This window comes from Heptranchias perlo, chromosome 16 (genome assembly GCF_035084215.1).
Source record: "Heptranchias perlo isolate sHepPer1 chromosome 16, sHepPer1.hap1, whole genome shotgun sequence".
In the NCBI taxonomy this organism is placed as follows: Eukaryota; Metazoa; Chordata; class Chondrichthyes; order Hexanchiformes; family Hexanchidae; genus Heptranchias; species Heptranchias perlo.
This window is the reverse complement of record NC_090340.1, coordinates 22,265,504-22,291,983: the sequence shown is the minus strand read 5'-3', so window position 1 is coordinate 22,291,983 and position 26,480 is coordinate 22,265,504. Positions and strand designations below refer to the sequence as shown.

The following is a 26,480-nucleotide window of genomic DNA, read 5'->3' as shown; positions in this document are numbered from 1 at the left end:
GACCTTCTGCCACTGAGGTGAGAGTGCCACCAATGAGCCGAGCCTGAGACTGAAATTGAGCCATTGATCTGTTTCTATTGGTTTAATGTAGTTCTTCTTGGGCCATAGACTCCAATCTAACTGCAAAGGCACCAACATGGAGATAAAGTCCTAGTATTGGAGATGATGGAAGTACATATTGGGGCAGTTTTCTAAATATTTCTGTCTGTGGATAGATCAACCCCAGTTGGGGCTTTACCTCAAATATTAGCTTGTCTTTTCTTTTTACAGATGCTAATAACCTGCTGCGTATTTCCAACTTTTTCTCTTTTTGTCCCAGTTAACGTTGATAATAACGTTGATAATTACACCAAAAGAGTAACAGAGCCAAAATTGTATTGGAGCAAGATAGTCAAGACCCAAATAACACTGGCCTGCAGCATCCCCTGCTTATCGAACACGTCAAATCAACCAGCGACCTCAGAAAGATAGTCAAAATAGGGAGGGTGGGAAATAGTGCTGGTGCGTGAAACTTAACGACCGGAATTCAATCCAACAGTTCATAGAACGCACATCACACAAGCCTGAAATGCAGGATAGACATCGAGACGGGGCATAACCTGATCAAACACCATCTGAGGCTATTTATATGGAACACTTATAGAAAGTAACTGGAACAAAGCAATTATTGGGCGACAGGAAATAATTGACAGGGGGTTGAATGTATTTTGTTCAGCAGCCAAGCGGTCTCAGATATGTGTCAATGTTCAACTTTGGTTAACGCCCTCAGCAGTGTGCAGTCACCAGGCAGGTTCCTGGTAGAGTCACACGCTGTTATCTCTGGCCCGGACCAGTCGGCGAGGATGAAGTTCAGCAACAACAGCAGCATCGCTCTGACTTTACTTTGAACCATCGAACTGCCTTTACTTTAAGAAGTGGTTTGCAGCCACTGAACTCCTGTCTCACCATGGCCGACTTTCCAGATAAAGTCAACACCCAGACCAGTACGAGGACTCACAGCAGCTCGGTTAGTCCCAGATTCTCCCCAATCGGACTGGATATCCATTTCCTCAAATCCTTCATCGGACTATTGATGATAGTGGAATTAGTAAGTTTAATCATTTGAAATCTTTTACCCCCCGGTAACAATCAATATATGGCTCGCTTTAAAGTTAGATGCTCAGATAACTGTTGGTTGATAGCCGGTCACTAGAGTTAACAGTTTGAATTTAAATTTCTATTTCTGTCGCCGGAAGATTTGCATCTTGACAAGCGTCAGTGAGTTCAATATCACACCTGGAGTTCAGCATCAAACAACGGTGCAGGAGCGCTGGCCTCAGATACTGTGACTTACAAAAAGCATTCTGCATTTCTTAAAATTAACGAAAGTGTTACTTTTCTTATTTTGGACAGTTATTGTTAATTTATAATTAGGATCAGAAGGTGCAGGTTGTGCTGTAAACAATGTATTGTGGATAGATTAAAGGGTTAAAGGAGAGAGCTCCAAATGATCACATACAGTGAAAGGCTACGGTCTGCTATTATGTGTAAATAGCTGTAACAGGCCAATTTTACATGTAAACAAGCATAAACTACAACACTGAGGGGAGCCCCGCGACAGTGCCCGCTCCACTGTATTGTTTGAAACCTGGCCGTCCTCCAACAGCTGTGAACATAGGCGAGTCTTCCCAGTACTGAAGGGCAAACCGTGCCTCACGGAGCAGAGACCCAGGGAGGAAGATTCTACACGTCCTGGTCACTGGGGGCCGGGGGGCTTCTAATGTCGTGACCAGTGAGTCTGCGGTACCTACTGCCACCTGACATGGAAAGCACACGTGACAACCACTGCCCCAATACACTTCACCAGCGAGTACTTGGTGTGAATTTGTGCTCAAAATACAGGATTTGCTTATTTTAGAAGATCGATTGAAGTTTTCATAGTGGATACAGTAAAACTGTGTACAGTATTGTTTAATCTTGGCTGCTTTGAGTTAAGCATGCAAAGAAGGCAGATTGCCTAGTGACCAAACTGGTTACTGGTTCACCTTAGAACTCCCCTACGCTGGCTTATTTGACTATTAGTCGAGTAGATAAAATACACCTCCAATGTTTACAGGCCATTGAACAGATTTTCCCATTGTCACCCTCACTAATGCAGCAACATGTTTCTGGTGTGCTGATCTGTTTCAGTTAAACTTCCATTAAGAAATTAACTTGGTTCAGATGTAAAATATGTATCTGACCCACACCTTGTGAATCATTTGACTTGGCAATATGTGGGTGCAGATTTGTAAACAAGAGAGCATGAATGCCCAACTCAATTCAGACAGTAATGGCCTTGATCAGAACATATTTGCCAGTAATTGAGCAGTGGGAATTTTCTGTGATGGTTAGAATCCAGCTAACTTACCTTGTTGAATTCACACAATAAAGGCACAATTTTGCTGTATCCACTGTGAAAACTTCAATCGATCTCCTAAAATAAGCAAATTTAACATTTATGCATTTTGAGCACAAGTTCACACCAACCATGACATACAAGTAGTTGTTGGTGAAGTGAATTTGGAACAATACGTTATACGAGATGTTTCTACAGACAGATAGTGGTGGTCATGTGTGCTTTCCATGTCAGGTGGCAGTAGGTACCCCAGACTCACTGGTCATGAGGAGTTTTGGAGACATGAAAGAAAGTGGCAAGGTGGAGGAATCCTGGGAGGGAATTCCAGAGGACAGGGTTCTAATGGCTAAAAGAGCATTCACCAGTGCTTCAGTGGAAGATGCAGGAGCAAGCAGTAACCTGGTATCAGAGAAACGGATGGTGCATGTGGGGGTCATATGGCTAGAGAAGATAGGGTGGGGGCGAGGCCTGGACGTCATTGGGGCTGAGTTATCTTTTTTCCACTTGGGTGCAAATCATTTCTTAGTCAGAGTGCACAAGCCGAGAACTGGGCGGGGAACTTGCATATATCTACGTTTTTCATGTCCTCAGGATGTCCCAACCTGCCTCTCATCCAATGAATCACTTTTGAAGTGTAGTCATGTTGATTTTGTAGACAAACATGGCAGTCAATTTGCACACAGCAAGCTCCCACAAACAGCAATGAGATGAATGCCCAGCTAATCTGTTTTTTGTGTTAGTTGAGAGATAAGTGTTGGCATAAGAAAAACTCCCTGCTCTTCTTCAAAAAGTACCATGGCATCTTTTACATCCAACCAGCAGACAGACAGAGCCTCAAATTATTGTCTCATCCAAAAGCCAACACCTCTGACTGTGCAGCAGTCCCTCAGTACTGCAGAGAAGTGCAAACCCAGATGATGTGCTCAAGTCCTACAGTTGGGTTTGAACTAACAACCTTCTGACTCAGAGGCAAGAGTACTAAGTGGCTTAGCAGTGGCTAAGGGAGATGTGGGCCCATTAAAGGCAGATGCAGGTGTTGCAGACGCAGACAACAAGGTAATGGAAGATTTATTAAATGAGTACGTTGTATCCATTTTCACAGTAGAGGAAGAGGATAAAATATCAGTGATGGAAGGGAAGCTAAAAATAAATAAAGGGTTCGAACTTATTGGGTTCAATAGAAGTAAAAAAGAATGGTGATGGTGAAAACAATGGGACTTAGGATAGGTAAATCACCAGGACCTGAAGGTTTCCACCCTAGGGTATTAAAAGAAGTAAGTGAGGAAATTGCAGATGCTTTAGTCATGATCTTCCAAAACTCTCTTGATTCAGGAATTGTCCCCTTGGATTGGAAAATTGCCAATGTCACTCCATTATTGAAGAAGGGTGGGAGAGAGAATCGAGGTAACTACAGGCCTGTCAGTTTAACATCAGTTGTGGGGAAGCTACTAAAATCTGTCATTAGGGATAGAGTGACTGAGCATTTGAATAAATATGAGCTGATCAGAGCGAGCCAGTATGGCTTTGTTAAGGGTAAATCATGTATGGTTGAATTTTTAGAGAGGTCACTAATAAGGTAGCTAAGGGAGTGTCTATGGATGTTATCAATATGGACTTCCAGAAGGCGTTCAATAAGGTTTCACATGAGACTATTAACAAAAATGAGAGTGTACGGAATTGGAAGTTGCCTTTTGACTTGGGATGGAAATTGGTTGGGAGGTAGGAGACAGAGTGGGGATAAAGGGTAGGTACTCTGATTGGCTGGATGTGACAAGGGATCTGTCTGGGGTCTCAACATTTCACCATATCCATTAATGACTTGGATGAAGAGATAGAGAGTTGTATATTCAAGTTTGCGGATGACGCTAAATTAGGATAGACAGTAAGTAGTGCAGATGGGAGCAGGAAGATGCAAATGGATACAGACAGATTAATTGAGTGGGCAAAACTATGACAAATGGAATTCAATGTGGGCAAGCATGAGGTCATCCACTTTGGACCCAAGAAAAATAAACTGGAGTATTTTCTAAATGGTAAGAAACTAGGAACTGTAGAGGAGCAAAGATTTGGGAGTCCAAGTATACACAAATCATTAAAAGTTAGTAGACAGGTACAAAAAGTAATTAAAAAGGCTTATGGAGTGCAGTGCAGATTCACCAGAATGATACCGGGGCTTAAAGGGTTAAATTATGAGGGCAGGTTGCATAAACTTGGCTTTTATTCCCTTGAGTATAGATGATTGACGGGTGATCTGATTGAAGTGTTTAAAATGTTAAAAGGATTTGATAGGGTAGATACAGAGAAATTATTTCCTCTGGTGGGGGAATCAAGGACAAGGGGACATAATCTTAAAATTATAGCTAGGCCGTTCAGGAGCAAAATCAGGAAGCACCTTTTCACACAAAGTATAGTAAAAATTTGGAACACTCTTCCCCCAAAAGGCTGTGGATGATGGGTCAATTGAAACTTTCAAGACTGAGATAGATTTTTTTGTTAGGTAAGGGTATCAAGGGAATGGCCATTTAGCCCCCCAAGCCATTCAATCAGGTCTTGGCTGATCTGCACCTCAACTTCATTTACGCACCTTTGCGCCATATCCCTTGATACCCTTACCTAACAAAAAAATCTACCTAATGTTTCTATGTTCCCCTAGTAAACAATTTTATCTACTTGCTCTATTTCCATATTGTTCACTTGAAAGTCAATTTTTGGAAGGTCCTCTTTCTTTATGACTACCATTATCTTGTTCATTTTAGCATTCATTTTCAATCCATAGGCTAAACTGGCCTGATTTATTGTCATTATATAATTACTCTGATTGCATGTATCTGTATAATCCTGTGCATCAGAGAATGTGCACCTTTTGAAAACTTCAAAGTGTGCTCGAGACAGCCCACCTGTGCCGTTACTGAGGAATGAAATATTTCGAGGGCTGCTGCTGTTCAACAGAAACTTACAATGTTGCCTACATGAGTCAGAGAATAAAACGTGAAACATCAGAACTTTACTGCAGTCAGAGCAAGGAGTTATCAGTTAACAAAGGTGTGTTACACATTCTCCTACAGCACATTCCATTCCACTATGGACTTTGAATCCCAATTGCATATAATTCAAAATACATCATCTGTCTAAAAAGCAACAAGAGTTGCCTGCAATGTGTTACAAGGTAGACAAAACCTTCTGCTTGGTAGCTTTGCTGTGTACAAGGGCAATTGTTTTATTTGCAGAGAATTTAATCTTTTCGCCATCTGGGCGCACATCACTTTTGTAATCTTATTTGCTGACGAAAAGTGTGGATAGGAGATCTGCTCCCTTGTCTTGGACTATACTGCCCTTGTTAACCGCCAACTGGGGGTGTGGGTGATGATTCATCCTGTGATTTTTTTTCCCTTTCTAGTGGTCAGGTGATTGCGCATGTTTATTTAACTAAGCCGGTTGCAGTTTTTCCTCACCTGCCCTCATTTCCCAACAAGCTTTTTCTCAACTGTTTGGTGTGCTTTTTTTAAAAATGGAAATCGATCCCTCCTGATGGATGATTAAAATTTTAAAAAGATATCTGCAACCTGTTGAAGAGGCTACAGCCTGCAGTGAACTTTGTGAAGGAACAATGTCGTTTGGCATAAGTCTTATAAGAGACATTAGATGGGAGGGCTTAGGTGACATGGCATCATTGTATCTGGCATAATGATTCTTATTTTAAATAGCAGATGAGTATGTGCTCCAACTCCAACACCCTGTGCCTGTTGTCACTGTAATGGGGTTTTGTATGCCATTCCCAGCCACGCCTGTCCTGGTCGGCTTATTAAGTGGGAAGTATCCCTGCTCCCCAGAGGAAGGTTAGGAACTCTTAAGGGGGCGGGATAGGGAGCCTCGATCTTCACAGAGGAGGCCTGCTTGTCTTCTTAGTAAACATTTGTAAGCTGTTGAAACATTTGGCACAATACCTACTGCTGTACCAAATAAGTTTGTATTGATTAGTTCAATGCTGCTGCACAGGCTGTCCTGCTTTGGAGATTTGTTTGTTGTACTTGATCCACATTTCCTGATCAAGTGCATTTACAAATGGCTATTTGTGCACTCAGTGCAGAATCACACAAGATGTGGAGAAAGCTTGGAGAACAGACCCCTTATATGTTGTATTTACATTGTAGCATTGCTATTGACTGATGATGCATGCAGTAATGTGAATGAGATGGCACTAGAGTCCTGTCAGCAAGGAGGTAGCTCTCCCCTACACCACAGGAGCTTCAGCACTCCCAACATAAACAGCTGCATCTCATGCCATCAATTTTCCCCCATCCATAAATGCTGCTATTGCATCACTGACATGGACAACAACAACTTGCATTTATATAGCACCTTTAACGTAGTAAAACGTTCTAAGGCACTGCACAAGAGCATTATCAAACAAAATTTGACATCGAGCCACATAAGGAATTATTAGGACAGGTGACCAAAAGCTTAGTCAAGGAGGTAGGTTTTAAGTTGAGTCTTAAAGGAGAAGAGGTAGAGTGGTGGAAAGATTTAGGGAGGGAATTCCAGAGCTTAGGGCCTAGACAGCTGAAGGCACAGCCGCCAATGGTGGAGCGATTAAAATTGGGGATGCACAAGAGGCCAGAATTGGAGGTCAGACCTTCCCCAGCCAGAGAGGGAAGTGAGCATACACAAAACCAAAGTTACCATTACAACTGTTAAACATTTCTGTGTTGCAACCAATGCTCTGAAACTCTGCCCTACTACATGGGACATCAAAGCGGTCACAGGGAACTGAATGCCCCACTGTTTGCTTTTCTCTGCCCCGGATCCAAATTGTGACCAGAGACCTACAATTCCCATTGCTAAAAAGGGAGGGAATCCAGCTCAGTAATTTTGGTTTTAACTAAAGACCCGATGGCAGTTTGGAAGACCCACCATACAAAAAGTGGTGTTATTTATATTAAGGAGCGCCATCCACAGCGTGAGTGCTTTATTTGGCTCTCAGGATGTAGGTACCACCACATTTATTGCCCAATCCTGATTACCTTCGAGTTTGCCATGCCACTTCATTGGGCATTAAGAATCAGCCACTTAGTGTGGGACCGGAGTCACATGTAAGCCAGACCAAATTTGGGGTGGCAGGTTCCTTTCTCCACAACAATCTAGGTGCTAACACGATCATTTTTTCTGGTGCCAATTCACAAATTATCAGATTTATTAAATTCAATTTTACAACTTACTAAGAGGGGGAATTTCCATGTCTATGTCTGGGTTGTTAGTCTAGTGCCATTACCACTGTACTACCTCTGCGTACTTCATCGATGTAAAATCTGCCTTGTAATGTGGGTGAGCTGCCTTCATCACAACTATCGCTGAACTACAAAAGTAATTAATTGCGTGAAGCACTTTGAAATGTTTCAGTGCGATAATGTGTCAATAAAATTCAAGTATTATTCAGAGTTCCAGAACACTGACAGTCTCAACTTCCTCATTATTAACAAACTATAAAGGTGATGAGGGACTTAATTTACAGCCATGAAACCACCGTTCACATTTGTGGTCTGGGTAGGACAGCTAACTCGATGTTAAAAGACATTGTCCCGTTAAGAGCACAAATCTAACACAATGAGGAGAAGGCTCACAAAACCCAATCGATGAGTTTTATTCTAGTATTTGGTGGATTTGAAAGTAAAACATTTAAGTTTAAACTACCCTTAAAAAAAAGGGATGCAAGTATTTACTCTCTAATTTTCAGTATTCTGACCCCAGTCTCTGGTCCTTCTACCCTCCACACATCACCTGTGAGGAGGCAAATAGCCCATCACCAGATCTCGATCAATGCCACTTTGAACTAGCCTACAGAAAGTGTGCAAGGGTGGGCAGCAGATGATGGAATTGAAAAGCTGGTCGCCCAATGACTGTAATATTGGAGATGGAGGGGTGGTGGTGGTGAGGGGTGGTTTGGGGACATAACAGCTTCAAGTGGAGTGCTTGTCAGTCATGGTCCCATTTTGCAGGTACAACTGGTTTTGGGTATACAATATATTATTTCTATTCTGGTGTGGGAGACCAGTATTTGTCCATTTTCTTTATGTGTTTGTAATGTATTGGAGAGTTGCACACTATAGTTTGGGCTTCAGCTTCTGTCACAATTGGAAAGAAAGTTAATTAATTTAAAAAGAAAGAACTTGCATTTATATAGTGCCTTTCATGACTTTGGGATGTCCAAAAGTGCCTCATAGTCAATAAAGTACTTTTGAAGTATAGTCATTGTTTTAATGTGAGTTAAAATGGTGAGGTTTGAGACAAGAAGGACCAACAAGAAAAAGGGAATAAACCATCTCATCAAATGGTAATGGTGATTTTGACATGCTTGCATCAGACTGGACTGTGGGCAAGAGTCATTCAAGAATCACACTTGGCAGAAAAGGCAAAAAAAAGTAAGACTGGATATGACGAGTGTTTTCTGCTTCTTTTGGTTCTGTCTATCTTTTGGATGAGATGTTAAACCGAGGCTCCGTCAGTCTCTTCGTATGGTTCAGTTGGACATAAAAGATCATTATTTGAAGAGCAGGGGAGTTCTCCTGGTGTCCTGACCAACACCACAATCAGAACATATTAACTGCTTCTTCATCTCATTTGCTGTTTTTGGGAACTTGCTGTGTGCAAATTGGCTGCTGTGTTTGGCCTACATAACAAGTGACTGTAGTTCAAAAATAACTCATTGGTTGTGATACCCATCTTTGGGACATCCTAAAGATGTGATAATTTACTATACAAATTCAAATTCTGTCTTTCAATCAGGATGGGGGTGCTGATTCCTTAATTTTGATTCCATAATAGTGAAAGATACAAACTCAGGTCCTGAACAATTTGAGGCTGGTGATAGGCAAATTTAGTTTAGATATCACTGATTTACATTTATGTGTCTTAGCAGGTAACTTTCCATTAATAACTGGAGGTACCTCAAAGCTAGTACTGTGGTTGGGGTCCCATTAATCCTGAGAAGGTCTTCTGTTCCTCCTCAGCTTTGGACTCGGTCACCCCATCTGAAAAAGTTACGATCAGACAGATAATTGGTATTGGACGTCCGATCGCTCTATTTCTATTGCATCTTTAGCATAGGTGCATCACACAAAAGCCAAGCATACAACTCAACATTAATAATCCTGCAGAAATTGGGCATTTGGCACCAAGATCATCTTACTGGCTTTTCTCAATTTGTTGGAGGCCCGTAATTGCCCCTCCCCATATGTGTTTGAGACAATGTGCTGAGAGATCCTTCTCCCCCACCCCCACCCCCACCCTCACCACCACTCAATATCAACATCAGCAGATAGTGTAACTGCAGCTGCCCATTGCTATTAAACTGTTGTGGTTGATGCAGTACAACTGGGGAATAAGTGATGTGTGGCACTTTCAACGCTGTGTGCACAGGAATATACATATTGCTGACAATGGCACCAATCTCATTCCAAAATTAACACCATTTGGATGCCACAGGGAATATTAAAGGCCCACCAAGATAATTTCAGACCACAGACCAATCCGTTACCATTGCCTCTCCCCAGTATAGACTGCCCCCATGACAAATAGGTGACAATTTAGTGGCTTGCTACAGCACACTAACCATTCTAAAGTTTGTTAATAATGAGAGGTGGGACTTCCTCAAACAACCAGCGCAATCAGGAAAATTGTTGGGAGCATTGTGGAATTACTGGGTACATTATGGAACAAGAACAAGAGTGGAAGGACTGAAAGAGCTGATAGAAAAAGTGACTGCTATGGAGAATGAACACAAGAAAGGGACAGAATGAAGTGTATAAAGAATTCTTCTCCCCCTTCTGAAGGGACAGACTTCATACTGGGGTACAGCGCCTTCTGGTATCTCATCCAAGTGGCCATTGTACATGTGTGAACCTAGATATTGGAGTGCTGGCAAACTGTTTGATCACAGGCGGACACCACAGTCAAGCCACATTCTGTCCTCCCCGCCATCCACACACCTGCACTTTCCAGCAGGGATGAGAAGTGGGAAACCTGGCTGATTTTTCACCCTCCTAGTCCATGAGTACCATGACCAAGCTGGGTACGGTAGCATAGTGGTTATGTTACTGGACTAATAATCTGGAGTCCTGAGTTCAAATCCTACCGCGGCAGCTGGAGAATTTAAATTCAATTAATTAAATAAAATCTGGAATTAAAATACTAGTATCATTAATGGTGGCTATGAAACTACCGGGTTGTTGTAAAAACCCATCTGGTTCACTAATGCCCTTTAGGGAAGGAAAACTGCTGTCCTTACCTGGCCTAGCCTATATGTGACTCCAGACCCACAGCAATGTGGTTGATTCTTAATTGCCCTCTGAAATGGCCTAGCAAGTTGTAAAAATCTCATCACAATAAGAATAAAACCGGACGACCACTAGGCACCGGACATGACAAAGGCAAACCAAGCCCAGTTGACCCTGCAAAGTCCTCCTCACTAACATCTGGGGAGTTGTGCCAAAATTGGGAGAGCTGTCCCACAGACTAGTCAAGCAACAGCCTGACATAGCCAGACTCACAGAATCATACCTTTCAGCCAACGTCCCAGACTCTTCCATCACCATCCCTGGGTATGTCCTGACCCACCAAAGGTGGCAGAATAGTGATATACAGTCAGGATGGGGTGGCCCTGGGAGTCCTCAACATTGACTCTGGACCCCATGATCTCTCATGGCATCAGGCCAAACATGGGCAAGGAAACCTCCTGCTGATTACCACCTACCATCCTCCCTCAGCTGATGAATCAGTCCTCCTCCATGTTGAACATCACTTGGAGGAAGCACTGAAGGTAGCAAGGGCACAGAATGTACTCTGGGTGGGGGACTTCAATGTCCATCAACCAAGAGTGGCTCGGTAGCACCACTGCTGGCCGAGTACTGAAGGGCATAGCTGCCAGACTGGGCCTGCGGCAGGTGGCGAGTGGACCAACACGAGGGAAAAACTTACTTGACCTCGTCCTCACCAATCTACCTGTCGCAGATGCATCTGTCCATGACAGTATTGGTAGGAGTGACCACCGCACAGGCCTGGCGGAGATGAAGTCCCGTCTTGGCATTGAGGACACCGTCCATCATGTTGTGCGGCACTACCACTGTGCTTAATGGGATAGGTTCAGAACAGATCTAGCAGCTCAAAACCTGGGCATCCATGAGGCGCTGTGGGCCATCAGCAGCAGCAGAATTGTATTCCAGCACAATCTGTAACCTCATGGCCCGGCATATTCCTCATTGTACCATTACCAACAAGCCAGGGGATCAACCCTGGCTCAATGAGGAGTGTAGAAGAGCATGCCAGGAGCAGCACCAGGCGTACCTAAAAATGAGGTGCCAACCTGGTGAAACTACAACACAGGACCACATGCATGCTAAACAGTCGGAAGCAACATGCTATAGACAGAGCTAAGCGATTCCACAACCAACGGATCAGATCAAAGCTCTGCAGTCCTGCCACATCCAGTCGTGAATGGTGGTGGACAATCAAACAACTAACAGGAGGAGGAGGCTTTGTAAACATCCCCATCCTCAACGATGGTGGAGTCCAGCACGTGAGTGCAAAAGACAAGGCTGAAGCGTTTGCAACTATCTTCAGCCAGAAGTGCCGAGTGGATGATCCATCTCGGCCGCCTCCCGATATCCCCACCATCACAGAAGCCAGTCTTCAGCCAATTCGATTCACCCCACATGATATCAAGAAACGGCTGAGTGCACTGGTTACAGCAAAGGCTATGGGCCCCGACAACATCCCAGCTGTAGCGCTGAAGACTTGTGCTCCAGAACTAGCTGCGCCTCTAGCCAAACTGTTCCAGTACAGCTACAACACTGGCATCTACCCGACAATGTGGAAAATTGCCCAGGTATGTCCTGTCCACAAAAAGCGGGACAAATCCAATCCGGCCAATTACCGTCCACTCTCGTTCATCAGCAAAGTTATGGAAGGTGTCGTCGAAAGTGCTATCAAGCGGCACCTGCTCACCGATGCTCAGTTTGGGTTCGCGCCAGGTACCACTCAGCTCCAGACCTCATTACAGCCTTGGTCCAAACATGGACAAAAGAGCTGAATTCCAGAGGTGAGGTGAGGGTGACTGCCCTTGACATCAAGGTAGCATTTGGCCGAGTGTGGCACCAAGGAGCCCTAATAAAATTGAAGTCAATGGGAATCAGGGGGAAAACTCTCCAGTGGCTGGAGTCATACCTAGCACAAAGGAAGATGGTAGTGGTTGTTGATGGCCAATCATCTCAGCCCCAGGACATTGCTGCAGGAGTTCCTCAAGGCAGTGTCCTAGGCCCAACCATCTTCAGCTGCTTTAACAATGACCTTCCCTCCATCATAAGGTCAGAAATGGGGATGTTCGCTGATGATTGCACAGTGTTCAGTTCTGTTCGCAACCCCTCAGATAATGAAGCAGTCCGAGCCTGCATACAGCAAGACCTGGATAACATCCAGGCTTGGGCTCATAAGTGGCAAGTAACATTTGCACCAGAAAAGTGCCAGGCAATGACCATCTCCAACAAGAGAGAGTCTAACCACCTCCCCTTGACATTCAACGGCATTACCATTGCCGAATCCCCCACCTTCAATATCCTGGAGGTCACCATTGACCAGAAACTTAACTGGACCAGCCATATAAATACTGTGGCTACAAGAGCAGGCCAGAGGCTGGGTATTCCGTGGTGAGTGACTCACCTCCTGACTCCCCAAAGCCTTTCCACCATCTACAAGGCTCAAGTCAGGAGTGTGATGGAATACTCTCCACTTGCCTGGATGAGTGCAGCTCCAACAACACTCAAGAAGCTCGACACCATCCAGGGCAAAGCAGCCCGCTTGATTGGCACCCCATCCACCACCGTAAATATTCACTCCCTTCACCACCGGCACACAGTGGCTACAGTGTGTACCATCCACAGGATGCACTGCAGCAACTCGCCAAGGCTTCTTCGACAGCACCTCCCAAACCCGCGACCTCTACCACCTAGAAGGACAAGAGCAGCAGGTACATGGGAACAACACCATCCCAACTTGGAAATATATCGCCGTTCCTTCATCGTCGCTGGGTCAAAATCCTGGAACTCCCTTCCTAACAGCATTATGGGAGAACCTTCACCACATGGATTGCAGCGGTTCAAGAAGGTGGCTCACCACCACCTTCTCAAGTGCGATTAGGGATGGACAATAAATGCCAGCCTTGCCAGCGATGCCCACATCCCATGAATGTATTAAAAAAATGAACAATTGTAATGCCCCATATTGCTCTGCAGGTTGAGATAACAGACTGGGAACCAAACCCGAGAATATGGCTTAGCTCCACATTTCACCAACCGATGCTGCTGCAGTCCGAGGAACAACAACAATACCTCGATGACATAGGATTACATTTCAAGAGACTTTTTGTAGCAACAAGGGAAGCTTATTGAAGCACATTATGCACTATGACAACACAAGCCTAATGAAAATTGTAACACTGCGGCCATTGTTGTCACCGCAGTAGTTTGACAATGGGAATAGCAGCAGTGAGGAAAAAGGATCGGTCCTTACAAAAACAAGGCACTGTGATCAGCTATGTACAGTTCATTCCGTTCAAGGATTTGGACAGGCCAAATGCTTCATTTAGATCAATTTAAAAAATGTTGTTTCTTCTTGATTCTCCTGAAGGCAGTTCCATAGGTGCTGGCAGCCCTTGAATACCTCACTTAAGTGGTTATGCGTAAGGGTGAATAGGCTGTTCAACCACTGGGGACATCATAAGAGCGCCTGATCCCGTCCTTGCCTCACATCCACACTTTCCAGCAGGGTCACTTAACTGTGATCCAAAACAATGGCTCATTTCTCCCTTCTTAGCCCCGGTGTAGTGAGGCCAGTTATAAACTCTATTAGTGCTGCCCTGGCTGAAATCAGCTGTCTCAGGCCAAGTTAGGGATTGAACCTAGGACCTCAATGCCACATCAGGTCATGCATTATTCCACTGAGCCACCTAATAGTATGACAGAAATCCTCAAACCCACCACCGTTGCTGAAGTAACGAGTTATAAAGGACAGCCAATTGCTCTAACAGTAATAGCGAATAGTGTGACCCTCAATTTAAGAGAACACAAACTAATCAATGTCGTATCTTTGACTAATGGAAATAAGTAGTCATTTACCTAATCATAAACCCTTATCCTTCTCAGCTCTACTGAAAAAGACCCAACTTCTCAAGTCTCCTTTCATAAGTCAAACTGTTCACCTAGACACACAGGAAGTCAGACCGAAGGTCATGTTTAAATTGGTGAAAAGTAAATTTATAACAAATATCAGAAAGAATTTGCTCAGTGATAACATTTTGCACTAATCTGCTGGCTGGTGTAGCAGAGGAAATTAATAAGATGTCCTAAAATGAAACTGGATGTTATAATGGCAGAGTTAGGGTGCTCGAGAAACGAGCTTTGATCAGCCGAATAGCCTTTCCCATTCTTTATTTTTCTTGTGTTCTTACAGAAAAAGATTCAGATTACAACCCAGCACCTATGTGGATCTGTACCATATCTGAGGCCCCAAGCCACAACAGAATGAGAAATCCCTTCCTGTCTATAAAAGATTTAACAGGGTCAAAAGATTACTGGTACAAACCCTTTTGGGCAACAGATGTATCGAATGTTACAGTGCAGAAACAGGCCATTTGGTCCATCCAGATCATGCTAGTGTTTTTCTCCACGTGAGCCACTTAGCTTCAACCCTCACTCCCCATAACCTTTAATATTCCTCTTTTTCAAACACCTATCTAATTCCCACTTAAAAAATTTATGGACCCTGCTTCAACAACAGTTTGTGGCAGAGAATTCAAAATGTAATCAGCTTCTGTGGAAAAACATTTTTTTCTCACCTCCCCTTTATTCTTTTTGCAATTATCTTAAATTTGTGTCCTCTTGTTATCATCTCACTGACTAATGGAAATAATTAATTATTTACCTCATCATAACCCCTTAACCTTCTCAGCTCTACTGAAAAAGACCCAACTTCTCAAGTCTCCCTTCATAATTGTAAATCCTCATCCCTGGGAACATCCAACTGCACCTTGTTCATTGCTTTTAAATCCTTCCTATAATGGGGTGCCCAAAGCTGCACATAATATTCCAACTCCGAGCTAACTAAAGACCTGTAAAAGTTTAACATTACCTCCTTGGTTTTCTTTCTCTGCATCTAGATACAAAACCAGTGAGCCCGTTTACCCTTTTGATGGCCTCATCTAGGTGTGCTGCCATCTTTAATGACTCGTGTATCTGCATACCAAGGTCTCTCAGTCCCTGTACTCCATTTACAATCTTATTGTTTAAAATGTATTTCCACCATTTTATTTTCCTGCACAAACAGCAATGAGTAATTGTACAACACTCAGCCTTGGTAACACATTTATTTTCCATTTAGTTTGTTGCATTCATTTCATTATATTGCTACACAAACCCCATAACTCATAATGCACTCTTCTTTTGTGCTTGTTCTGAGGTTCTTTAAGGTTGAATGTTGGGTGGTAGTTTCTGTGGTCCTGCAGTGATCTGCTGTGTAATCTGTGACCTTGAATGCAAAAATGGGGATGGACTCCCTGCATTTACTTCAAAGAAATCAACTTCCCTAATCTGATGGGACAGTAGAGTTTTGTAGGTCTACAATCCTGTTGACTCCCAAAACCCCAGTTGCTTAAAAACTGCTTTTAGTTGGGTGTTTGTGCCACCAGCCCCTGATGTGCAGGTCTCATGCAGCCAATGGTAACCTCAGGATTAACTTGCCAAGGCTGGCACCTGCGATGAACGTTGCAGAGAAAGGAAAATAGGTCTTCCCAGTGGACAGTCTTAGCGCAAATCGCAAGTTTACTTTGGGATTGCCATCGGTTGTGCAAGACTGTGTGACAGGAGCTGGCAGCACTAAAACTAATATAATCCCTTACCCTTCTCAGCTTTCATGTTGAGTGTCAGCCATGGCTCACTGGTAACACTTTTGCCTCTGAGTCAGAAGTTTCCTCCATTTTGGTAGGAAGAATAGAAAAGCAGAATATTTTTTAAAAGGTGAGAGACTAAGAAATGTTAATAGTCAGAGGGATTTGGGTGTCCTTGTACATGAATCACAGAAAGTTAACATGCAGCTACAGCAAGCAATTAGGATAGGAAAGCAAATGGTAGGTTATCCTTTATTGCAAGGGGTTGGCATATAAGAGCAAGGTCTTGCTGCAATTATATAGGGCTCTGGTGAGACCACACCTGGAGTACTGTGTAGAGTTTTGGTCTTCTTACCTAAGGAAGGAGATTCTTGCCTTAGAGGGGGTGCATCAAATGTTCACTAATTGATTTCTGGGATGAGAGGGTTATCCTATGAGGAGAGATTGAGTAAAATGGGCCTATATTCTCTGGAGTTTAGAAGAACTAGAGGCGATCTCGTTGAAATGCATAAAATTCTTAGAGGGCTTGACAGGATAGATGCTGAGAGGCTGTTTCCCCTGGCTGGAGTCTAGAACTAGGGGTCATAGTCTCAAGATAAAGGGTCAGCCATTTAGGACCAAGATGAGAGAATAATTCTTCACTCAGAGGGTTGTGAATCGTTGGAATTCTCTACCCCAGAGGGATGTAGATGCTCATCGTTGAGTATACTCAAGACTAAGATTGATAGATTTTTGAACACTAAGGGAATCAAGGAATATGGGAATAGGGCAGGAAAGTGGAGTTGAGGTAGAAGATCAGCCATAATCTTATTGAATGGTGGAGCAGGCTTGAGGGGCCGTATGGCCTATTCCTACTCCTATTTCTTATGTTCTGGATTTAAGTCCTACTCTAGAGACTTGAACACATAATCCAGGCTGAAACTCCAGTGCAGTACTGAAGGAGTGCTACACTGTTGGAGTGCCGTCTTTTGGATGGGACATTAAACAGAGAACTCGTCTGTCCTCTCAGGTGGACATAAAAGATCCATGTCACTATTTTGAAGAGCAGGGGAGTTCTCCCCGGTGTCCTGGCCAATATTTATTCTTCAGCCATCATCACTAAAACAGACTATCTAGTCATTACCTCATTGTTGTTTGTGAGAGCTTGCTGTGTGCAAATTCACTGTCGTGTTTCTTACATTACAACAGTGACTATACTTCAGAAGTATTTCATTGGCTCTTAAGCACTTTGGGGCATCCTGAGGTCATGAAAGGTGCTATATAAATGCAAGCTTTTTGTTTCTTAAAAAAATGTAAACATGACATTACACTATAGTGTGCAGCCACTAGGGAGGAAGTGATGTTTGCCTCCAACTATAGGGCAAACTCCCAGCAACACATCTTGTAAGCAGGTGTGTGAAAATCTGTACATCTGATCTGCATACTAATTGATCAAAACATTAATCAAATTGAACCAAATACCCTATCGCTACATATTTCAATTCTAAGGGGTTTCATTCAATGAGATGCTATGCTCTATAATTCCCTCCCTAAACCTTTCCACTTCCCTCTCCTCCTATAAGACCCTGTTAAAATCCACCTCTTTCGCCAAGTTGCTGGTCTTCCCTCCTAATACCTCCTTCATTGGCCTTAGTGTCCATTTTTCCCCCTTATGCCTCAGTGAAGTACCTTGGAACATTTTTCTAAATTGAAAGTGCAAGTTGTTGTTGCAGACTTTCAACTGCTCGGCTGAACCTTACACAGCACAAGCTCACTTTCTCCAATAATCAGCACAACTCTGCCAATTATTACCTAACAAGCTACAAGCTAGATACTGAGTCAGGGCAATAAAACTAAACTACTAATTTCACAAGTTGCTAATTAACCAATAAGTATTGAGATACATCGAAACTACAGCACAGAAACTGCATGATTTGCATACTAATTGATCTGCAGGAGTATCCCACTCCTCCTTTGTTCTTTGTTATTGTTCTTTATTGCTGAACAACAAGTATGCTTACAGACATAGATTTATGGCTTGCAACCTAGAAATTCCTGACATAAAACTATTCTGACAATAACCCTCTAAAACAAAAACAAAATACTGCAGATGCTTGAATCTGAAATAAAAACAGAAAATGCTGGAAACACTCAGTAGGTCAGGCAGCATCTGTGGAGAGAGAAACAGAGTTAAGCTTTCAGATCGGTGATTTTTGTCAGAACTGGAACCATCTAAAGATGGGCTGTTAATTGTTTTGTTAATTGATTTCAAAGGGTAAAGGCACCACTGGAAGCTCCCCCGATGGATCAGTTGGTAAACAGTATGTAGCTGAACATATCAACTAGCAGGCCCCAGGTTTGATTCTTGGTGCTGAGTTACTTCTTACAACTAACCTCCATGCCTTGGGTTCAGGATGGAAAATTGACTTGGGGAGGGGACTATAAACCAGAGTTCCCACTCTTGATGGGTAAACAGTGACCCCCATTGGAAGTCCACATATGTGGATCTCACACGAGGACAGAATTGACTGTGATGCCCCTCATAATAAAATAGCCTGCCAACACCCGGTGTATAGTCTCACACATTGATGAATAGGCATTTCTCCGAGACACTGGAGGTCAACCCTGGAATCGTACTCCAACAAGAATCAACATCTTCAAGATAGGAGGAGGGGAGAAAATGGACAACACAAAAAAGCCTCATCTAGAGTAGTACTGAGCCATTGAGACCAGGAAGGTCCCAGTTATCTGATCTCAGCTAGGGCGCTACAACTGCCTTAGTGAGCAGATTGGGAATTGAACCAGGGATTTTCCTGGTCTGTGTATGCCTCAGTTCCACACTGGCCAATGCCAACTGAGGTGTTAGGTAGGGGAGGCTAGACCCTATGCTTGATATCTTCATTATGTGGATCTCCTGCTTATTCAGCAGGGAATGAAGAGTTACAAAAACATTGCAAGTTTTTAACAAAAATTGAAGCTTGATTAGAGGCAGCTAATGTTAAGAAGGAGAAAGGTGCATCTTTGGTACAGACGAGGACAAAGAATGGAACACTGAAGGATTGGAGATGGAGGGAGCAGTGCACTGACGTTCCTTGCAAGTTGGGCTCATTAAAGTCAGCTATGTAGCACTCTGCCTCTGAGTCAGAAGGTTGTGGGTTCAAGTGCCACTCGCGAGACTTGAGCACGATCTCGGCTACCACTTCAGTGCACTGTCATTAAACCGAGGCCCCACCAGCCCCCTCAGCTGGAAGTAAAAGATCCCATGATAATATTTAAAGAAGAGCAGGGAACTTCTCCCCGGTATTCTGGCCAATATTTACCCCTCAAGCAACATCACTAAAAAAGTGACCACATTTCAAAAAAAGTACTTAATTGGATGTAAAGTGCTTTGGGACGTCCTGTGGTAGTGAAAGGCGCGATATAAATACAAGTTCTTTCTTTCTAATGTTTTATTTTATTCTGTGCAGGTATTTGGCTTGTTGGTGTGGGCGCTGATTGCTGGTTCGAGAATCTCGAGTGGTGATGCTGCATTTGGATGGGTGATGTTTGTGGCCGTCTTCCTGTGGATACTCACCATTATTATCTTTTTCTTCTACCTGCTGAGCCTGACCCCTAAACTCCCAATGGTTCCTTGGGCTTATGTGGTAGGTTTCATTAAAAAGCAGTAAATCAGTCTGCTTCTGCAGGTGTTAAGTGACACTCCAGAAATAAGTGGGATTCCTGGCTACTGTGAACAGTTAGTAAATCGTCCAGCAATTTACATCACTTCCCTAGATTCAAGAAATCTTACCACTGTACAAGTTATTGTACAACTCAACAAAAGTAGGGCCGATGCGATAGTATTCAGATCAGAACCATTCATTCCCCATTACTGCTGCACATTTGCTGTACTCAGGATTATTGTACAGTATCTAAAGGTATTTGTTTTTTGTATTGTATTGCGGAGCTCAATATTCTTCGGGGTTTCCAGTCTTGCAGTGAATGGAATGAAATTTGAGCCCCAGATGGAGCCTGTTCATTGCAGCTGTGCTCCTTGGTGACTTGTTTTTCTTCTCAAAATTCTAGTCTCTCTCAACACGAGTCTTCCTAGGCTGAGGGAGTGGCTGAAGAACTGCCTCACAACCTGACCGTTGTCTTTATTACTGCAATGGCTCTTGGTTATAGGTTAACACATTGTGGTACGTTACATTTGTAGTATACAGAATACAAGGTGGGCCGTACATGGCACAGAGTGATGGTGAGTGAACATTACAAAGCAGCTCTTGGATGGTCTTGGAGATTGAATCCTCAGTGTTGGGCTTTTATAGCCCGCTTAGCTGTGCCAAGGGTTCTCCCACAGAGTGATTTCCAGACCTTACCTGCAGAGTAGAGAATAGATCACTGCCTAATAATTTGGATACACCTCGAGTTTAAAAAAAAAATCAAGCTAATAGTGCACAGGTAGAAGATTTCTCCCAGTGGACTTGTTTTGTTTCCCCCCCCCCCCCCGAGACGTAATGTTACTTAAACAGGAGTCAGAACCTGAAAATGTGAATTACCAATGCTCAGTGAGATACAGTATAAACAGTGGGTCCTGTGGGAATCTCAACAAGGCCTATATATGAAATTTGCCACATTGCAGGCTGTATCAGTCCAGTTGTCTACGTTCTACTGCAAGTCATTTGATACACAGGTGCTGAACATAAAACCTTACAACTAAATTTTAACTCTATGGAATAAGTACAGACTTACCTAGCAACTGACACACATGCAAGGAGAGGCGGGTCTGCATTATGGAGAGATTCAAAAATAGTTTCATAGCTCCATATTGGACTGAGATTCAGAGGGCCCATGTTCACAACCTTCCCAGAAGTGACATCTAAATAGGTGTTAACCTCACGGGGTTAAAGTTTCACCTGCTCTTGCCCAGCCTGGGTCCTGAGATTTAGTCTTCAATGTGACTTCATATTCAGGCTCATACCTTCAACTCTGGATTTGTTGGGAAAGGTTTCAGTTTGAAATTCTCCCAAGACTCAGCTGATTAGTTGCTGTTCTATTAGGTGATATATGAGGTACATAACTCAATTTGCTGAAGTAAGAAACAAGAAAGCTGTGAAGAAAAGTAGAAATTTTTTTTTTACATGAAACTGGAGGGTTGTCTCTCATTTTTGCAAATTTTGGCTATATTGGTGCAATTGGTTCAGATCGTGCTGAGTTAGCTGATCTCAGTTGGGACAGCACCTGGCCTCATGGTCCCTGTTTCTGTGGACATCAGGTAAGGATAAGACTGACTTGGTTGTGCTGCCCCCTATGGTAGAACAACCTACCAACACATTCTGTCTAGTACATGGAAGGTGGTCCTGGAGGGAGATTGGCACCCACGAACAATATCCCAGCAGGAGGCGGCACCTACAGGAGATGGAGGAGGAAAACTGGGGAGGGAAAATTCTTTTAGCTGGAGTTTATGAAATAGTGACACTCCCCAAGACTTGAAAATTCCCAATTACATTTCCCTTAATCCTCCCTGGAAAGCAGAGAGATTGGGGACTTAACTGTAAACCAATTAATTTTTGCATTTATGACAATACACAGACATCGCTAGAACTTTAAAGAAAAGCAATAACTATAACCCTGTTGTGGCCTGCAGCTTGTGAGACAGCCTCTTACATATGTTTTTCTCTTTCCACAGCTGCTGTATTTTAACTTGGGTGCTACAGTTCTGTACTTAACTGCCTTCATTACCAATGCATCATCTGTGGACCCAACATCTATTAAAGGGTCTTACAAATACAACAACAGAGCAGCTGCTGCGGTGAGTGTTTAAATTTATTTTCAATCAGCCTTTACCTTTAAAGTGAATGGTATTCAAAAAAATGGACAATTAAAAAGATTAATATTCAAAATAGTAAAATCTGAGATGTATAAAATATTTAATATTACATTGCTATTAACCTTGATAACTAGTTGTCCTTTTCTTATTCATGTAACATGTACAATCCAGCTGATTAGTCAGGATTTGAACTGGCTGAAAACTCCTAAAATATTTCTGATGTAGCTTTTTATAAAACCGTTAAGGTGAACAGGAAATAATTTGTGATTTTCAGTTTCTATTGAGTGAACAGGATCAGTCACTCATGAGGTTTGAGTGGGCTTGACTGTGTTGCCTTTGCATCAAGATTCAAATTGGTACAAAGTCTCTTGTAACACTTGATGAGGCAGACAGTCTATAGAAACCTGAACACCTGGCATGAAGAATTTTCTGCGTGCGGTTCGTTTAACAAAGTCATAAATCTATTCCTTATAAACAAGTCTATGATTTCATTACCTGTAGGTACTATAGAGCAATTTTTCCTTCATTGGAAATTTAAAACATCCAATCATGTTCTCAAAATCAAAGGTTCTGATGTCCGATTGGATATCTAAATATGAAGGAGGTTCTTTATTGTTACGTTCAGTTGTTGACAGAACAGAACAATTAATCCAAAATCTACCATAAAATCAATGAGATAATTACCCCCTCAATTTGCCTTTACTGCCTGAAAACCTGAGGAAGATCTGTTATCACTCAACTACTCATCAGTCTAGCATAGAAATTACACGTGAGGCTTCTTTTTTGGTTATTATGGATGGTAATAATCCTAGTTTGAGAAATATGTGCATCAGAGGAACATAGGAACAGGAGTAGGCCACTCAGCCCCTCGAGCTTGTTTCACCATTCTTTAGATCACTGCTGATCTGTACCTCAACTCCATTTACCTACCTTTGATCTATATTCCGTGATACCCTTACCTAACAATAATCTATCGTTCTCAGTCTTGAAAATTTCTATTGACCCAGTGTCCACAGCAGTTTAGGAGAGAGTGTTCCAGATTTCCAAATCCCTTCATGTGAAAAAATGCTTCCTGATTTCACTTCTAATTGGCCTAGCTCTAATTTTAAAATTGTGTCCTCTTATTCTGAATTCCCCACCGGAGGAACTAATTTCTCTGTATCTACCCCATCAAACCCTTTTATCATTTTAAACACCCCGATTAGATCACTCCTCCGCCATCAAAAATCATGGGAATAAAAAACAAGTTTATGCAACCAGTCCTCATAATTTAACCCACACTGTGAAATGATCCTAATGCAATACTTATGGCAAAAACATCAGAATTATTGATATTGCAGTGTTACTGATAAATCTGTAACCAATCCCCCACTTCCTTGCTTGAAAACACTGAGTTGTTGTGCGTTTAGAACTATGGGCACCAGAAGCTGTCTGGTACCTCGCCCAAGTTACCATTCTTAGTGTGTGTGTGAGCCCAGACAGTGAATGAACATCAGCAAACAATGCAGTCATCCCCTCATGTATACTTTCCAGCTAGGATTATTGAGCAGTGACCAGGAGCTCTGGTTAACTTCCCCTACCACCCCTCCCACCCTTTCCTTACTTATTTCAATCACCTTCCAGCATGAGTCAACAACTTTGAGAGCGAAGGGGTAAAGGCAATCTGTAACCTGTGCTATGCAGACCTAATGATATGATGTGCTTTTCCCACAGTTCTTTGCAGGTATAGTGATGATAGCGTATGGGATAAATACCTTCCTCTGCTTCCTGTCATTGCAAGGAAGTGGTAGCAACGCAGCAACAAGTCAGGCAACTGGAAGTAATTCAGCATAGGTTTTTTCACCAACGCGAAGGCCACAACGTATTCCATTGCACACTTTAGAAATGACGAGCAGATTGTATTGTCTCAGCTGTCTCCAAAATCGCACTCCATTCCAGCTCCTCGTTCAGGTTGGTTACAGGCTCTAAATACACTACAGTTACCAAGGACAAGAACAATTCATCCAGAGTATTTATTTTTAACTTCTTTGACTCCTCACTTTTGATATTATTGCAATTTTTCTTGTGACTTAACATTTCTACCCCGCACCCCCCCCCCAAATAAGAGAGTTCACTATAATCTCATCAGTTTTGATTTCGACACGAGGAATTACATGTGTAGCCCAACTGCATGTAAGTGAACTGCATCACAAGCACCTCAAAGTATCTAACTGCACAACAGTCCTCAGCACTGTTTATGAGTATCTATATTTTTTTTAAAATGATGTATCTTGGCACCTCTGTTAGAGTAGGTGAAGGTGGCTAATACAGAGCCACACAGACCAGAAGGCTTCAGGCTCGATTCTTAGCCTGTGCTGAGTTGGCTGATCTAGGTCAGGGCAGCAGTTGGACTGAGTGTCTAAGTTTGGGGGACGGGGGGGGAAAACCAGCCAGACTTCCTGGTCCTGATCATTATCGAGTGATCCCTCTTATGGTTCAATAGCCTACCAGTGTCCACTGTCGTAAGTTCACACATGGAACTGTATCCTAGCATGTCAGTGCTTTCAGTACAGAGCGGGATAACACTGAAAATCCAAATGTGCTTTCCACAGGAAATGGTCACAAGTTTTGTTGCTGCGAAGTACTCTGTACTTTCAATCATAGCCGTAACTCCAAGAGGCTGAGAATGCAGCAGGTTTTTAAAATTCATCCTCAAGTCCCTTTCTGAATTCATATCAATGCAGAAGTTTCTAACACAAAAGGACCATTCATTGTAATTGAATGTGCTGCTTTGCTCATTTGATCACATTCCATCATTAATACCATTTCAATGACACTGGAATACACTTAAAAGTTGAGTGACAAAGACTCCTCCTCTTAAAAAAAAAATCTAGAAAAGTGTGTTTAAAGGAATAGGCACTATAGTGCCAACTTAGTGCAAGGACTTGCAACACAATTTTCTTGTTATTTGTGTTGTCATCAACCAGGGTGATGACAGAAGTAGCAGTGCAGAGTTACAACATGTTAGAACTCCAATGCATGAAGCCAAGACTGCTGGTCTGAGGTGGGTGGGGGTGGGGGTGGGGGTGGGGGTGGGGGTGGGGGGAGGAAACGTGCAGTCCCCCATACTGCTGAGGTGCTGATCTCACCTATAATGCTGTGAAGGAGCATGAGGAGGAAGTCAGAGGGCGTTCCAGTGGCTGGCTCAAATGGCAGAGAGGGGGGCCTGGAACATGTTGCCCACCCTATAGGCTATGGTTGACATGTGACCCAGGAGACTTCAACGATAGCAGAATGTAAATTGAACAAAGAAAGTATACATGGTGTCACTAAAGTATCAAATGGAGAAAAACATCCCAAGGCGCTTCACAGAGGCATAATCAGACAAAAAAAAGACAGCGAACCATTCGAGATATTAGGAGGGGTGACCAAAAGATTGGTCAAAGAGGTGGGTTAAAGGAGAGTCTTAAAGGAGAAGAGGGAGGTAAAGAAATGGAGGGATTTAGGGAGGGAATTCCAGAGCATGGGGTCAAGGTGGCTGAAGGCATGTCCGTCAATGCTGGAATGAAAGGAGAGGGGGGGCTGCATAAGAGGCCAAAGTCAGAGGAATAGTGAGTTCAAGGCATGTTGGAGGGCTGGAGGAGGTTACAGAGCTAGCTCGAGGTTGAACAAGTCAGAGGTTGTGAACATTCACATTCGTACTACTAAAGTACACCCGAGGAGGGAGTGGATGGCCAGAATGAAACAAACTATACAAGTATGTGTGCTGTATCAATTAAAAATTGGTATTGATGGTATTTATGGGTGTTGGGGAAGGGAAATATAATCGTGCAAAGATTACAACAGCAATCTTTCAAACGAGATTTTTTTCAAGTTTTTCTTTTTGCTAGTTTGAAATCTAAAGGAGAACCTTTATGATCTTAACAAGAATCATTTTTCTTCAAATATAATGGAATGTTATGTAAAGCTGCAGTCAACATAGGAGACAGAGTGCTATTTCAAAGCTGTTCCAATTTGCAAAGATTAGCTGTTTTTTTTGTACAAGACAAGAACTTCAACATTTTTTTAAAATGCACCTTTCATTTTACCTGCTCCAGTGTGAGCGTGCATTATTGTATATTTGTAACTGTATTACTGTTACTTTTCTGCATTTCATTTGTTATGGTTGCAAAATATAAAAGAAATCCTACTGGTTTCTGCGGTATATTCATTCTAATTGTAACTTGGAACATACAATAAACATTTAAAAACAAATTTGAAATTACATAATTAAATAGAAGTACTTTGACATTTCTTTTATTCTTGTACATCCCGAATTATATTTGTCTAAAATCTCTCATATCCTTTGACACATTGAGGAAGAATCAGTTATGTGCAACAACATTCTAATAAAAGGAATTAGTCACCAA

General features: G+C 42.7%; 1 protein-coding gene across 1 annotated transcript; it reads left to right on the top strand.

Annotated features, from left to right (window-relative positions):
* Positions 1 to 781: 781 nt before the first annotated feature.
* On the top strand, positions 782 to 26,480 carry pllp (plasmolipin). Its single transcript, XM_067997792.1, has 4 exons — positions 782 to 1,087; positions 19,751 to 19,927; positions 21,952 to 22,074; positions 23,806 to 26,480. Exons 1-4 carry the CDS (start codon positions 947 to 949, stop codon positions 23,923 to 23,925), a joined length of 561 nt encoding a protein of 186 aa, XP_067853893.1. The 5' UTR covers positions 782 to 946; the 3' UTR covers positions 23,926 to 26,480.